The 17,119-nt window shown below is 39.7% G+C and overlaps 1 protein-coding gene across 3 annotated transcripts; it reads right to left on the bottom strand.

Annotated features, from left to right (window-relative positions):
* Positions 1-55: 55 nt before the first annotated feature.
* Positions 56-12,349, bottom strand: ankrd50l (ankyrin repeat domain 50-like). 3 transcript variants are annotated; one of them, XM_079463594.1, is made up of 5 exons: positions 12,165-12,349; positions 10,941-11,577; positions 7,370-7,617; positions 1,560-5,141; positions 56-1,314 (listed from the first exon to the last, which is right to left on the bottom strand). In XM_079463594.1, the coding sequence occupies exons 2-4, from the start codon at positions 11,408-11,410 to the stop codon at positions 1,561-1,563; spliced, it is 4,299 nt and encodes a 1,432-aa protein (XP_079319720.1). In that variant the 5' UTR covers positions 11,411-11,577; positions 12,165-12,349; the 3' UTR covers positions 56-1,314; position 1,560. The 3 variants fall into 3 exon arrangements, with proteins under 3 accessions (XP_079319720.1, XP_079319719.1, XP_079319721.1); XM_079463593.1 differs by having other exon boundaries at positions 56-1,433; XM_079463595.1 differs by having other exon boundaries at positions 56-1,433; positions 10,941-11,385; positions 12,165-12,321.
* Between the last annotated feature and the right edge of the window lie 4,770 nt (positions 12,350-17,119).

Here is a 17,119-nt window from a genome sequence, read left to right on the forward strand (position 1 = left end):
GAAAATGAAATTTTCAGAGGCACCATTTAGCCAAAATGGAAGCAAAAAAACACACAAAATCATAATCATTGTTTTAATTAAAGGAATGTCAATAAAATGTAACATACAAAATAGTATAAACATTATAAATTACCTATGGCAAAGTGTTTAATTCACATCACGCTATCCTTTTTCACTTCCAACATTTTTATGACTTATGTTTTTATCCTTCTAGTGGTTTTTAATTAAGGCCATGGACCCACAGCAATGCACATTATGTAAGCCTCTTATATTTAACACACCCGCCATATTCATGAAGATTCATGAACTGTCAGCTTAGAGTATCTGACGAACAGTTCTGTGCTGAAGGTCCACTGTGTTTGAATCCTTGCCGCCCTTTACTGCTTCTGCCATGTTTTAATCTCAATCAACCAAATAACTTTAAATATTAGCCTACAATGGAACAATGAAACTAACAATAATGCTAGAATGAGAAAATTAACACTCAAACGGATGAAAGATCAGAAACATATTCATGTCCTAGAACAGACTGTGCATCAAATTTAGCATGTTTAATATACAAAAACATTACACATTTTTTGAAATCCTCAGAAAGTCTTTTAACATACAAAACCTCTAAGTGACAGTGGCATTACATTTGTTGGTTTCCTTGTGTGCTTCTGTAAAAGCCCTTAATGTCCAACTCTGGGCACTTTAACAGGTGTAAACCAAATATGTGAACAATGTATGGAAAATATGCTCCAAATATGCCAAATAATAGCGCTCATAATTCAGCAATATACAATGAAGGTGCAACTTGTTTCCATTACCTGGGACTAGGGTAAGGTAAGGTAAACTTTTTATTGTCCCATGAGAAAATCTGTCTTGGGCTCAAAGTAAAACACCGCACCCCACTGTTTGACCATGACGTCTGTGCCAATGTATTTAATGCCGAGTTTTTATATGCACAAACATCCCTGGGGTATATACACAGACTTTTTGCAAATGCAGAATCCCAGCTGAAAGAAATCTCCAAAAGTGTCCCATCTGAATGTAAATACATTTTCCTGTGTTTGTAAAAGGAAAGTATGTGGGAGCAGCTCTCCATTGTGATGAGATGAGGGGAAAAGCTCTGGAATTTAAACAGCTTGAGCCTTTGAACTTAAGTTCCTCCATGCTCCCCCCTTCTTTTGTGCGTTGGGGTCATCGGGTTAAAAAGGGGTGGAGGTCAGTGTTACGACGCTCTCATCTGCTATCCACCTCTGCTCTGAAGACAGTGCAGTGATTACCCTCACCACCCTCAACCTCCTTGAACTCCTGAATATCCAGGCTTGCCTACAACGGACAGAGTTGTCATTAGAATTCCAGACATTCAAAGTGCTGGTCATAAAGTCTGCAGTTGAAAGTGCCATGTTCTTCACTTCCATGTTCCAACGCTTCTGAGATGCTGCAAACTATGGATAGATTACATTCAAATTAGAATGTCAGCCTTAACATGGTAAAACATTATTACATTTTACAATATAATATTGAAACATTTAAAAGTTCTTGCGTGTCAGAAACTTCATCAAATGTCTCACCTCAGAGAGGGGTTTCCCGCTTATAAAGTGCTGCACTGGTTGGCCCTTCAAACTGAAGCTTAATTGCCTGTTTGAGATTCAGCTGTGGATCAGTAGATGTCATGTTAAACATAGATTCATCATGTAAGGCACTAGGTGGGGAAAAGACCATAGGTGGCTTTTGAAAGCTGGCCCAATCATCTCTTTGTGCATGGGATTGGAGGCAAAAAGGTGGATACCCCACAGGGGGACTTTCTCGATTTTTGGTCTGTCTAATTTGGCCCTCCTGGTTTAGCATCACTCCTAACGAAGCCATTATAGAGTTCCACTTCAAGTCTACTCCTCCAGAGTGTTTGAAGCTCTCCTCTATAATGTAAGGAGTTTTAGGTTTTAAGAGGTAGGTACCATCCCCTGAAGATCCGTGCCCTTTGATGGGTTTCTGTGAGTCCTGCAGTTCATTAAAGGTGCACTGTTCATGTGTAGGACTGCTACTGGTTGGCACCTTCTGCTTTTGTCTTGAAGCTCTTCCTTGGAGGCTGGCAGGGTTGGAGCAAGGAAGAGACAAAGTGGAAGGCCGACTGCGGGAACGAGGAAGTGAATGCTGTTGTATCTGCTGGATGAAATTTAGGGTGTCAGCAGGCACAGTCTGCACTGTAGCCAGAGAGTGAGAGGTGGAGGAGGAAGTTTGTGAGGCGGGCATGGAGTGGAAACGCTCTGCTGTAGAAGCTGGGGAACAGGAGGCAGAAATAGAATTTGAGGAGGAAGATGTGGTGAGAGCTCCATTGTTGCACACTTCTCCTGAGCTACCGGACACCTGGTTCTTCATGGATGAATGGTAAAAAGTGTTGGGTGCGCTGCTGGGTGAGAATGGTATGAGGCCTGAAAATGGTTTGGCTCCGTAGCTCTCTAGAAGTCTGACAATTAAAAAATGGCCGTGTTTTCCTGCTACCTTAACTGGGCTGCGACCATATCGGTCCACATGGTCTGGTTTTGCACCTTTTTCCAAAAGCATAGCAACGATTTCAGTATGCCCCTCCTGAGCAGCAATGCCAAGTGCTGTGGCACCCTGTTGTTTGCAAGCTAGGTCTACATTGAGACACTTGGCTCTAAGAAGCAGTCTGCCGGCATCTACATGACCTCTCCATGCCACAGAGTGCAAAGGTGGCCGACCATCAAGGTCTTGTGCATTTGGGTCAGCACCATATTTGAGCAACATTGCAATGGCATCCAGGTCCCCTTGCCAAGCTGCAACATGCAGGGCTGTTCGTCCTTCCACATCCTTTGATTCCAGAGGGACACCACCTTTGTCTATGAGCAGGGTAGCCATGTCTAAATGGCCATCTAGGACCAGCAAATAAAGAAGAGGTCTTCCCTCAGCATCTCGGACATCTGTGTCGACTCCTCTACGCATCAGCAGCTCTACAATGTCTTTGTGCCCCTGCAAAGCTGCCGCAGTGAGTGCCGAGTGTCCATCATATGCACGATGATCAATAGGTGACCGGCGGTCCAGTAAGAGTCTGACTGTGCTGCAGTGCCCCTCTTGTGCTGCCAGAATTAGAGGGCTCCTTCCTTCTACATCAAGCTCACCCACACGTGCCATGCTGCCTTGTTCTGTCAGTATTGCACATACACTTTTGTGGCCCTCACAAGCTGCGGCATGCAATGGTGTCCATCCCAAGTCGTCTTTATGATTCTCATCTAAACCCCGGTCAAGCAACGTTCTTACAACTTCAACACTACCCTTTGCCCCAGCTAAGCAGAGAGCAGTGCGGCCTTCTCCATCAATGCCATCCACTGCTGCCCCCCAAAACAGCATACGGTTAACCGTGCCAGCATGCCCCATTGCCGCAGCTGCAAGAAGAGGGGTAATGGCGGAGGGATGAGCTCCAGAGCTTTCGTCCACATCAGCCCCAGCTTCAAGAAGGAGCTCTACCACTTCCTCATTCCCTTCATATGATGCCAGTAATAACGGGGTCATTCCATCCCTGTCCTTGTGTTCTGGATCAGCACCTCGTTCTAGCAGCAGGCTTACAACCGCTCCATGTCCTCGCCCTCTGGTTGTTGATGGCACACACAGTGCAGCGACAGAGAGAGCTGTGCGTCCATCTCCGTCTGCAAGATTTACATTAGCACCGGCATTCAGCAAGATCTCTACTGCTTCTTTGTGACCCATGTAGGCTGCGGCTGTCAGTGGAGTACGACCTTCACGGTCCGCGCAGTCTACCTCAGCACAGTGATCGAGAAGAGTCAATAGGATTTCCTCATGTCCTCCCCAAGCAGCTGCTCGCAAGGCTGTGCGACCATCTGAATCGCAGCCATCAATATCTGCCCCTGCATCCAGAAGTAAACTCACAGCTTCCTTGAAGCCACCCCACGAAGCAGAGCGCAACGCAGTCCATCCCTCATTGTCTGCATGTTCCAGCAATGCTCGTGCAGCAGGACTTTTGCTTCCTTGCTCCTGCACCCAATCCAGGAACACCTTCAATACTCCCACGTGTCCTTGTCTGGCAGCATGAGTCAGTGCTGTTTGCCCCTGGTTGTCATTCAGTGATGGGTCTGCCCCACGGCATAATAGCAATGCAGCCACATCTGCAAGTCCAGCATGAGCTGCAGCTGCCAATAAAGTCCGTCCATCTGATGGATCTGTATGGTTCACATTGATGCCACTATCAAGAAGTGATCTCACGGTGTCTTCCCTCTGCAATGCCCGGCTTAAAATCTTGCCTCCTCCTCCAAGGCAGTGGACCCCAACACTCGAGCTATTGTCTAGTGAACAGGTGGCAGGGTAGATCCCACTTTTCATAAAAAGTTGTAGTACATCTTGATGGACTAACACAGGTGTTTCAGGAGGCAGTGGTGGCACATTTGCAGAACATTCTTTTCTGACACAGCTAAAAGCTGGAGCCCCAGTCCATAGCAACCACAGTGCCAGCATTGTCGGTTCCCCTTCATGAATTCCACAGTTAAGGAGATGGTGCGCCAGCTGGCAAGTCTCCTCTGTACCCAAACTACTGGCTCTAAAAGAGAGGGACATGGCCAAAGAAAGGTGGCCATCCTTCACACAACACAAAAACTTTTGTGTGCAGTATTTAACATCAGTTAACCATTCTGCGAAGCTGCTGTGAAAGAGCAGTTGACTGCCCCCAGGACCATCTACAAACAGAGATGCCAAAGCCCGCATTTGTGATTGGAAGTCTCCAAGGCCAAGGTAGAAATCACGGCTTTTGGCAACAATGTAGAGCTCCTCAGCTGTTAGAGGTTTTGGAGATGCCAAAAGGATATTCAGTAAAGGCCTAATGTGAATAAACAGCCTTCTGGGAAAGAGTCGTTGACAGAGCCAGAGGTAAAGGCCATTCAGAGTGCCAGGAATGTCTCTGATTTCTCGAAGTCCTACAAGGCCATGACCAACACCATCTAGTACCCGTTCAAGAAACAAGAAGCAGCCACCACTTTTGATGTGCAAAAGATTAAGCATTTCAGCTGTCTCTGGTGTAAGCTGTCTTCTCAAAGCCCCGTCCTTGTCAAGTCTTCGCAGGATATATTGCTGTACATCTCGTACATTTGCAGGCTTTCTTAAGTCATCCAGACACAACCGCCGAAAACCTGCAAGGTAGAGAGGTAAGTGATGAGAACTAGGCAAAAAACACAACAAAACAGGGAGAGAGGTATGTTAAAGACAAATCAATGGTTAAAGTCTCAAGTTAGTTTTCTTCTGATGCCGCAGTCACACTAGACTTTTAATTTCATTGACTTCCATTCAAACACACAAATGCAGCAAACCCACAACTCAAGCACTTGGGAAGAAATATGCATTTTGCTGCATTAAAAAAGATTGATACGCCTGGGTGTGACCTTTTCATATGCAAATGCTAATATTATTAAAATCACTCAATCCAATTTTCCACAAAACAGCTTGAAAATACAGAATAATAATAACCAGACACGTGCACAGATAGGGCTCAACCTGAGGCAAATGGCCTTTTTGCCCTTACACTCTGAAGTGCCCTTTTATGGTGTGTTTTTTTTTTATTAAAACAATGCTATTAGTCACCTTTTACGTCTATCTGCCTGTTTTACAAGTATTTAGCCAATGAAAGGTTAAAAAGAGCCTGCAACTGAACATTTCAATCCACAGCAGCTGAATGTCTTCCAAGGCTTATGTTGTCATTAAAGATCTTGTTGTTTAAAACAAGTGCAGCGTTTTCCTTACGCAAGAAATATTATTTCTAAAATGTAAATGTTTATGTATTTAAGGTTTGAGACATTTGGGATCGGAGGGCTATCGTAAGCATTTGCCTGCAATAGCGTGCACACATTAGCATTTCATCTTTTATAAATTAGATTTTGGTCAAATGTATTCCACAACAGGAAAACCGCACCCATATAGCTACAACAACGTTGGAAACTGCCGATCAAAACTGTGATGTTGGATGTTGATATGGAAGGGGCTTGAAACCAGCTTTCTTATATGTAATTAAAAATTGTAATATGTACAATTTCACCATGTGATGTGTTTTCCCAGATAGCATAACATTTCAGAATAACGCTTTAATAATATTTAACACAATTTTCTGTCATCCTTCTTCTAGCTTTACATTATACCATCATGCTCTTATTCATGTAAACGCCTTTAAACTATTTAGCATGCTTTTAAATGGTTGGTACAGTATAGAGGCTAGTTGGGCACACAATGCAACGCTACAGCGGTCCCGTCTGGTGTGTGTACGCCGAGTATACACAGGCTAAAGGCTGCGTCACTGATCTCTGTCAGAATGTGTCAGACAGGGCACCAGTATTACGTTTCCTTCCTGCTTGAATGAACAAAAATACACAAGATTATGCTTTAAAGCACATTTTGTTTAGTATTTTTGTAAGCACAAAGCAAATTGGGGAACATGTCAGATCTTCTTAATCTTGCCGCTATGACTCCTGTCACTACTGATAGTCTAATAACAAAAGAAAAGAAGAAATGAATGAGTTTAGTAGCTTTAATGGGTATTCTGCTGTATTTAATTTTGAATTTAGCATTAAAGACTTCATTCAATTTATTTATATTTCCTACCTGTTAGACTCTAGTAAATCTAAAGCTTTTGAGACAATTATTTTGTCTGATTTAATTTGTCATAAAGATGTGACCTTCAAATGGGGGGGTGCCCTTATTCAGTTTGAGTACATGCCCCTCAAAAGTTATCCGCATGGCCCAGATAATAACAGTGCAAATACATCAAAATCCATGATGAGTAAATGTGAAGACATATAAAAAACGTATGAATGTATTTAACAAAATGTTTTTATCGTTGCCTTTTCTGATTGCTACTCATATATGCAGGGCTCTGCATAGAAAAATCTGAAAGTCTAGTGTGATCGTGGCATAAGTCTCGTGGGCAGAGGTAAATGACGATGGTCCTTAAGGATTCTCCATCCAATATATTAAGGACTTTGCGTTTAGATTCGGTTTGTGCAACCACATGTCATCCACTAAGAAATAATGAGTGCGTAGGATTCTCATCTCATTAAAGCAGGTTATTTCATCTACTTTACAAAACAAAGCACTTCAATGTCAGGCACTAAACAACCTAAAAAAAGCAAATTACTAATGAAATCTGTAGAATACATTTATAAAAATGTGTTGGCATACTTGTGGGTTTTTGCAAGAGGGTTAAAACACAGAATATGAAGTCCCTATTTACATTCTTAACTTTGGTGAGAAATGCACAAAAAAAATCTAACACAGGAGACTGAAATGATGAGAGCACTGTTAAATATTAATGAGTGTTGGTTTTTGCAAAGGGTTTAAACTTCAAAAGTGGTTTGTCAATTATGTGATATACCTGAGAACATTTTGCAAATGGCTTTGTTTTGACGGCGTGCAGAGCAGACCAGCAAGATCCAGGGGGGCAGAAGCTGTACGTGTTTGAAAAGGAGCTCTGCAATAGAAGAACTAGGAGTGGCCGCAGATCCTGAAATCAACCTCTGTCCAACCCCATCTCCACCACAACATCCCGAGTCAAGGGAATCCACCACAATAAACACACTGTGAGCTGGTGGTGTCAAAGACGAGAGGGGCTCTAATATTGCCCTGAAAGAGAACAACAAATACATTTTATTACTGAGACACAGATAAATGCACATACATATCGAATGCATTTCTGTAGCCAGAGCATTCATAACAAGTGTTCACTACTGTTAATGTCACACAAACATCTGACAAAGAAAAAAACAAGGGGAGGAAGTGTGAGAGCCAGAGGAAGGAGAAGGAAAGAGGGACATATTCTTTGCAACACAAGCAAGGAAAGGAGGAGTTCAATCCTTTTAGAAACTGAAACTTGAAAACTGGATAGACATGTCATCACATATGAATGAAAGTCAAACCAGAGCTGAAGCTCAGCTTATCTGAGACGGAAACATATGTGCAGAAGTGTTCATTTTTCTGTACACAGTGGAATAAAGTCAAGAACTAATTTATAATAAACGATATGTGATGTATTTTCTCTAACCATCCAGTGAACTCCAATTGAAAGTTCTTATTCACATTCATTCTTACTTTTTGCTTGTGACTTGAGGTGTGGTTGCAGAAACATGGTGACTCAGTGCTATGGAAGCTCAGTGATTTCCTGCTTCCAAGGCATACTGGCAGATAATGGGAAGATGCCGATTTATGAATGTTTCAATTCAGACCTAATGTACTGTAAACTCTGGCACTGGTTGAATGATTCAGGTTATGCTTCTTTCCCATGCTATAGACGGTTTCATTGGACACACGCGCATGAGCCGAAGTTAACTTCTTGTCTGTGTTTGTTGATCGGTCCGGCTATTGGCAAATAATGTAACAATTTAAATTTTATATTATTTATATAATTATTTTGTATATTAATTATATTAAATAAACAGTTTGTTGTGTAACTGTCACATTTAAGGTAAGTCAAGTAACGGTTCTTCTACTGGTATCCCAAAATAATACTGGCTAGATAAACGTTTAACTTGCTAGCTAATGTAATTCACGTATTTATTTAGCTTGTTATCAGAAATAATCTGCAGGAACTATATTCTTTGCAGATGTGTACCGGAAGTTAAGTTTGGGTGACAAAAGCGTGCATTCTCAGTAATGTTTGTTTATGTTGTTGCTTCGAAGCCATCTATACACATAAAACATATTATATTATAATCATCAACATGTTGTGTTTATCAAACTCCTGATTTTAGATCCCCCACACGGGTTCTCATAAAATATAGTAATGATCTTATTTGAACAACCTAATAAACATACTTCCTGTCTTATTCTGTCTAGAACAGCAAACTGACCTCAGGATTGGCCATGCTAGTTAAATTGCATTAGCTTTAAGTCTGACGATTCAACAGTGTAGATCAAGCCTAAAGAAATGATTGATGTGATTATTTGTATCCTTCCGTTGTGAAAAGAATGGCTGGTTTAAAGGGTTGGTCATGGTCAGGCAGCTGAAGAATACACGATTTGCAATCTAGCATTGGCTTTAGCTTGAATGATTTGCATATCCTAACTGCCAAAACCTGAAACAAGTAAAAAAACTAAGACGCATTAGTGCCTTAAATTTGAATTAAAACAGATTTTTCACAATAACCCTCAAGATATTTCCAGCTTAAATACATATAAACCACTATCTACATAGCTTCAATAACCTACAAGTAAATTCGTTCTTTTTTCTATTAAATGTGTTGTGCATAAGTGGACTTAATACTTTAGCACTACAAAAATGAATGTGCTGATAAAATAAATCGTCCTCACAATGTAAATCCTTAGTTGTCTGTGTCAAATAAACATTGAACTTGTGTTTATGATAGCTTATATACATCAGAGACCGTGTTAGTAAATAAAGCCGGGACCGCCGCTAACATTTAACCTCTAAACTAACCCTTCCTACATTCTCTCACTTGTACCAGAGAAAAACATCACAGCAGTTTGTCAGCAAACGTAAGGGAAATGTGGTTTGTACATAAGCTGTGTGCGAACGTAACAAAAGAAACTTAGCGTAAGCAAAAACTAAACAATTACAAAGAAAGAAATATAAAACACAGGCTCGTCAGCAAGACACCCAACTGCACATTTCTCAATCTTTGCCCTTTTTTTCGATGGTTGTAAATAGCGTCATCCATCTGCTCTATGCTGGACTATTGTGAAAACTGTGAATAGGCTTCATTATTTAGCCGAGATGAATAAATAAATAAATATATGCTACAGAAAACCAGAACAATGGCCTCTTTCCTGCTTTCTACATAGAGAACGTCTTTCTGAAGGGTACCAGACGAAGATACATCAGAGAGAAGAATGAGTGATTTAGAATGAAATAATAAAAGAAACCTTGTTTAGGCAAAACACTACTGTCAAATAGACCAGGAGAAGCTTATGTTGAGTAGATTCAAAAAATAATTTATGAAATGTTCTGGTTAGTAATCTTTTATTGCACTAGATTTCACAATGCATTGTTTGAGTCATTTAAAATCCCCATTGAAGCATCATTTTCCTTGCTCAAACAATGTGAAATACAGAGGGAGTGTGTAAGGTACACCAAATGCTTAGCTGTGAAACATCTGGGATTTCTCACAAGAGTACAGAGCAAACACAAAATTCTTACAGAACTAAAGGAAGACGAAAGAAAGTCTAAAGAGAACAATAGAGAGTGATTTGTTGCATACTGAAGCAAAAGCAACAGTGTTAAAAGACATAAGCAGAAGAATTGTGAACGAAAAGGATTGTAAAACTGGTCCCGGACATGTAAACAGTGACAGAATCTTTCATCTGTATTTAACATAAATAATGATGAGCTATGGGTGCCGTGCAAATACAAGCCTGCTAAAGAGGTCATAGCTGTGCTAATCATAAATAAACCACAACTACTGACCAATCAGAATAAAGGATTTTTAATAGAAAAGTTGAAAGAACTACGAAGTCACTAGACATAAAGGCAATAATATTATTGAAGAGATAGTTCACCCAAAAATGAATATTCTGTCATGAATTACTCAGTCTCTAGTTGTTCCAAATCTATATAAATGTCTTTGTTAGGAATTACACAGAGAAGATATTTAGATGAATGCTGGTAAGCAAACAGTTCTTGGACCCTATTGACTAAAATAGTAGGAAAAATTACAATGGTAGTCAAAAGTGCCCCAGAACTGTTTGCAGTCCTACATTCTTCAAAATATCTTCTTTGTATTCTACACAACAAAAAATATATAAAGTCATTTTTCCTATGATGGTAGTCAGTGGGGTCAAAGAACTGTTTGGTTATAAGCATTCTTCCAAACATATTTCTCTGTGTTTATCAGAACAAAGAAATGTATACAGATTTTTAGAACTCGAAGGTGAGTAAATGAAGACAGAATTTGTATCCCTTTAAATAATGCAGCGTATTAAAACACACCAACCTTTTAAAAGTGTCATCAGGTGCTCTTTGGCAATGAAGAGGCTCCAGGACAACAGCAATGTTATCACTGCTTATCACTTTCTTATAGTCTGCTCCCAAAAGCGGGCTCTCCTTCAACTGTTCAACAAGCTCCAGAACAAATCTCCACACCTCTGTGCTGTCCGCATCCTCCCGTTGGCAATAGTGCCAGGCCAGACAGCATGATGCCAACCCCGCCGCCCTGCATGTTTCCGACTGGGGCCAAACCAATTCTGTGCAGAGGGCTGTTTTACCCGTGCCAGGGCCTCCAGTCACCAGGACCCCTGGAGGGGAACGAACCGCTCCTTCTGCTGCTTTGGGGGCATCCCGTGCCTCTAGCCATCTCTGTATCTTCTCAAGGGCCCATTCACGGCAGTGGAACCACCGGCCCCGCAACAAGCTGGGTAACGTGCGCCTCATCTGGCCCTCTGGAGACAAACAGTGATGGACCATGAGGATGTTTTATCTTCCATAGTCCTACATACAAGCGAAGCAGACACTCATGGGATCTGTTTAATCATTCAATGCTTGCGTTTTCCAGATAGTGTCCTCGGATGACTGTTGGCTGCAGGTGTGTTTGTATTTTGCAATATCATTAGTCACGCCATTAGCTTGAAGCCCTGTAAAACATATCAAACATAAAGCCTGAGTTTATGGTGAAGTGTGTAAATGTTTGAATACGTTGTGTCAGTCTGGCATGCACATATGTTTGTAGGTAGCCGATCTGTAGGTTCAGAAGTGTAAACACTGTTGTGTAATCAAGCATCGTGGAAATCCTGACATGGTGATTTTGACTCAAGGAACGGTGCATGTTTGGGGTCTGTACTCTCTGTTTGACCAACAAACAAAAAGCAGAGCATTTTTGGAAACCTTATTAAAATCAGCTATTATTTTTTAATTCTGTATGGATGACTGCATTGGCACAAACATGACACTTTGCCTTTAAATGTAATCTGGTCTTTTAACTTGGCTTGTCAAAGGCTGTGTACGTTCCGCCTATGCCATGTGACAAGGGAAGATTGCCGGAGAAAGAGAAACAGAAAGACCGGTAAATTGTATCTGTCAAACTTCAATGCGAGTAAAAATCTAGCTTGTGCGCACAGGTACTGCTGACCCAACTTGAACATAAATTGTTCTGAGAAATAAAGATAGAAAAATCAGGAAGTTAGAGAAAGACAGAGAGCAAGAAACAAAGAAAAAATCTTACTTTGACAAAGACTATATCTTCTGTCTTTATGTTTTCGCCATGTCTTCAGTTTCACCTCAGATGTATTTCTGCAATTATCACTCTCCGCGGCTTTAGGTCGCTTTTTTCTTTCTCCTCGCAGCTCTTATGGATCTGCTCGACAGACTGAAATGTACTCCTCCTTTCGCATGCTCGCTCCGGCTCCCAGCTGTTTACCGGTTTTTCTGGTCCTTTATCTCCTCCCCTCTTGCTCCTCAACATGTCAGGGCAAGAAGTGAAATAACTGACTGAGAGTGTGAGTGGGAGAGACAGAGAGAGAGAGACCATGAGAAAGGGAGGAGTTAGGGTTTGGGGTCGAAGTTTACACACAGATGCATGATGTAATACAGCGTTTCTCTTTCTTTGTCTTTACACATTCTCTCAAGAAAGCGAGAACTTGTAGACAGTCTTCATACTGTTGCTCTAAATAAACCTCACATGTCTGCTATTTATTAGAAGTCATTAAACAAAACATGCCTCCACTAAACAGCCAGCAACCTCATTACAACAAATACAGTGCTGACATTGAATCTTTTCGCACACAACCCAACGTCTAAATCAACCAGTAACTAATAAACAACATGTGGTGGGGTGGGGTCATGTAGTGGTTAAACATCCAGGATGTCTGCCTAGAGGTCACAGGCTTAAACTTTCAGGGCTAATCCATGAATCCTCTGGTCTAACCATTGCGCCCTCGAGGGAGGAGCCCAACCCAACATTGCTCCACTGGGGGAGACTCCCTGTAATTACTACACCGTGGGTTGCTTTGAATAAGGAAGTCTGATAAATAACAAGTAACCAAGAAATGTGTGTGTTTTGTATGTTACATGTGACACAAAATAACATAACACTTTTACACTTCCAAGTCATTACTTGTTATTAAAAATGAAATATATTGCAGCTGTTGATTTAAACCTCCCTTAGAGGCTGATCATCTGTGGGTCGAGGAACATGACTTGGTGGTTGTTGCGGTTAATGACACAAAAAAAGTTTGAAAGTAGTATTCAGTATTTATTACAAACGTACTGAATCGTCTTTTGAATCTTATTTTACTAAACCGCTGATGATAGAGTCTAAACATCAGAAAAATATGCGTGTACGGACAAGTTTTCTATTTTAAAAGAAGGAAAACTAATGGATGTGACAAAAAACGATGTTTTTGAGAGAAAACATATTTTGGTTGATTTCTGTGAATTAAAAAGCACAAACCCAAAGCATGAATAATTCCCAACATATGGACAAGGGATAGAACATAAAATAGTTATTTTACTTTTAGAGAGATTTCCCATGGGTATTTAATCCATAAAATATTGATATCTGACCTATCAGTATGGTGAAAACCTTAGTCCTGGAATGAAAAAGTTTGCGAACCGTTTATATGTTGGACACAAGGTCTGAGGCTCATAATACCCGTTACTTATCCACCACCTGTCTGTGACTAAAGCTGTGGCAAATAACACTTTGCTTCATATGTTTTCCTGTTGCATGAACTTGGCATAACAACTTGCTGAGTTACATGCCATTTTACAGCTAAAAAAACTGTATTTTTAGCAGCATTTAATAATTTGCAGGCATATTTAATCTTGCCAGTTAATAGTTAAAAATTCACAAACAAAGTTTTTAAGATATTGATAAATACAATGCACCAAGAACACACACACTCGATAAAAATACAAATATCTCGCCTCCACGCGTCTTTTGGAACAATATAACGCCGCTTCCGGAATGATGAAAAGAGTTTCACTGACAGGAAACAAAACCAGGTCGACAGGTTACATGTGCCGCTTATTTTTAAATCTGACGCTCACCTGAGCGGAGCTAGTCTGCCAATCAAAACACCCGACGCATTTTAACCCCTCATCACGCAATCTGATGTTGAATAAATAACCTACATGTTCGGAAGATCCTTGCAACAGCGTCAGCATGGCAACACATCCACGCGTGTTCACGGTCTCGCACCACTGCTTGCATCCACGCACACCGACGCGTTGATTTTGGAAAGTCGTGCTAGATTTGCTCGCAATAGACGCGGTGATGCTTGCAGGTTCACAGGAACGCAAATCACCCGTGATTCCCAACAAGTAGTTGTGTCCAACCCTTTACAAAAATCCCAACAGATCATGCACAGCAACCCGCCATGGAAGTCTGTAGGCTTCTGTAAGTTTTCGAGCATCTTTACGAGGGTATAGCATTAGTCCACACGAGGGCGCGTTTGGTCAGTAGTATATTAAAAAACAAGCGTTTAAATCATTTAGACATTTTCGTGGGTAAATCTTTGACTTTGTACGCTATATTTGTGGGTAAGCCTACTTGACAAACATGCATATTTGTCCAGTTTGACTGCAAAAGTTCAGAAATTCTTTTTGTCAAAAATACGATTCAGGTTAAAGGAAAGGTGTGTTTTATTTGTTTTCTAAAATTACAAGCTGACCTCTGAATTGTCGAAACTGAATGGTAAATGTTATTATGTTATCCTTATTACTCACAATTACAAACACAAAATGCTAAAATGTTCGAACACAGTTGCTATTCTGTTTGAACACTGCTATTCTTTAAATGTAACATCTAACAATAGCCTTTCCTGCTTCTGGGATGTGCTTTACATCCTCTTGTGTGATTTTAGCATTTGTAAAACAGGATTATACTTCCTCACTGCACACCTGCAGGAATGCCTAAAGTTTCCCATTTATTTCACAATATTCACATAATACAAAAATAAACATGGTGTCGCATTTAGGGCTGCACAAATTTGTTTGAGATTGATGTGATAACTGCATTCAAATTGAGTGTTTTCTTCCTCTCATATGAATCAATTTCCACTCCCACACAAGGCTATAGCTCTGAATTTTATTTCCCATAAACAGCTGCATAATATTGTAACTAGGATGGATTTTTTGTTTTATTTAAGGAAGAAAGGGACATGGATCTCACGATCTGTGATGGTTCTATGTAAATATCAGAAAATACAAAGTCCAGACATGAATATCAGGCTGTGCATTTACAGTGTATGGCTGTAGGTATTTTAAAACTGAAGTGCAAGCTGCAGGGAATGATACTGTTACATAATCTTTCCACCATTAGAACTGTTGTGATATCCAGCGAAATCAAGAAAACACTTTCCTCAAAAACACTAAATTTGTTACAATACAAACATTGTGGTATTGAAGTTTGATATTTAAATTAGAATTAACAGAAAACTTTTAAATATTAATATTAATACTTTTGTTAGTTTGCCTTATCACTGTATTGATTTCCAGCCATCTAATTTCTCTACGTCTGGATGTCTGCACAGTTTGTGGCATGTTTTTCACTAAACCCAAAACCCCACCCACTCTCACAAGGACATAAATAATCCAGAGTACTGGAGATCTCCACAGAAACCAGAGAATCCTGCAGACCATGAAGTTGTTCTTCCAATTTCTCCCTCTGTGTTCTGTGTTCTCTGAGCTTCATCACCGCTCCAAATAATACCCCAGAAACTGTTGGGCTTGATACATGCAACCAACAAAACAATACTTTACAATGAAAAAAGGCAAAATATTGTTACCTATTAAATGTCACTGAGGGAAATTCTGCAGTAAATGGGTTAGTATTCATTAAAATAAATAGTTTTGTTACTTTAAAATTAAGTTAATGAATTACCAAATATAACATACATATAGAAACGTTAGATTTGTATATAATTTATTTGTTAGGGACAAAAAAGGTTAGAACCCTATTTTGTTTGTTTATGTTTTGGGGTGGGTGGAGCATGCACAGAACAGTACCATGTCAGGAACATTTTATTGAACATGGTATAATATAAGAATGCTATAATCTCCATTTAATTAGTTTTATGTTATCTCACTGGTCTAATGCTCATGATAGTCTGTCAAATGGCTGTTTTCAAAGAAAAAAATGTTTATGTGTTATATTTTGTTTTTTCAGAGATGCTGAATCTTCCTTTTTGTAACAACATTCATACCATTGTCTTGCATTTATTCTGTCTTTCTCAAAATTCCTTGACTAAATAAACATTATGCAAATATTTTTTAAATAAATACGTTTTTTTAATGTATTATTTTTAGCTGGTCACAAAAGACTAATAGCCTCTGTACTTCTTTGCTGCAGTATGCTTAATGCAAATGTAATACATTAGTTTTTTTGTCATGTAAGGCCAAACTCATACTGTATGTATGGTATAATAAAATATTACCTAACAAAAGAGATTCTACCAAGAATTCCTAGTAGTGCCGTGATATCATGGCTAACGTTTAATACATATTTTGCCATTGATATGGTTTCAGATATTGACTGGATCTGTTTGTCCCTGTGCTTTTTTGGGACTTTTGTCCTTTGTCTTATTGAGTCCATATATTTTCCTGGTTTATTGTTATGTATTTTCTGAAAATGTGTTGAGTGAGTCATCGTCTTCAGTTCTTTGTTTTTTTGTATTTTTTGCTTGAGTTTGAGTTTGGTCACTTTGTTTTCAATATATAAAGCTGAATCTATAATGAGGGGTTATGCACACAGCACCGTGTAATTCGCTGCCAAAACACAAAAAAGTAAACAGCACTTTGTGCAGTATAAATCTTTCGCAAGGTTAAGGATTTCTTGTTTACACAAACTTGTCAAACAGTTTCATACAGTATGTGCAATTGTGAACATGTACTCTTTCAACTTATTTGCATCTTATACTATATTAAGTTGGCAGTTGCAATTCTTACATTATACATATAAGTTCATCAACTGCTAACTGTAGTATATCTGCTTGCGTAAGTGTTTTGATGGGTTTAAAATTTTAAACAACATTATTAGTAGTATTACCAGTTTTACTTATTTATACTGACTAATTGTTCTTCCAGTTTTTCATGTCACGTATATATCTATGTATCAAGTGCTCAAAAAAACCCACAGCAAATTCCTTGTGTGTTTGCACACACTTGGCCAATAAAGCA

The sequence above is a fragment of the Barbatula barbatula genome, assembly GCF_947034865.1.
Source record: "Barbatula barbatula genome assembly, chromosome: 9".
Classification (NCBI taxonomy): domain Eukaryota; kingdom Metazoa; phylum Chordata; class Actinopteri; order Cypriniformes; family Nemacheilidae; genus Barbatula; species Barbatula barbatula.

Coding starts and splice junctions, on each gene's coding strand:
- ankrd50l (XM_079463594.1), bottom strand. CDS start 11,410: ATGGTCCATCACTGTTTGTCTCCAGAGGGCCAGATGAGGCGCACGTTA. Junction 7,618..10,940: donor CCTGATGACACTTTTAAAAG/GTTGGTGTGTTT, acceptor GTTCTCTTTCAG/GGCAATATTAGAGCCCCTCT. Junction 5,142..7,369: donor CATTTGCAAAATGTTCTCAG/GTATATCACATA, acceptor TCTACCTTGCAG/GTTTTCGGCGGTTGTGTCTG.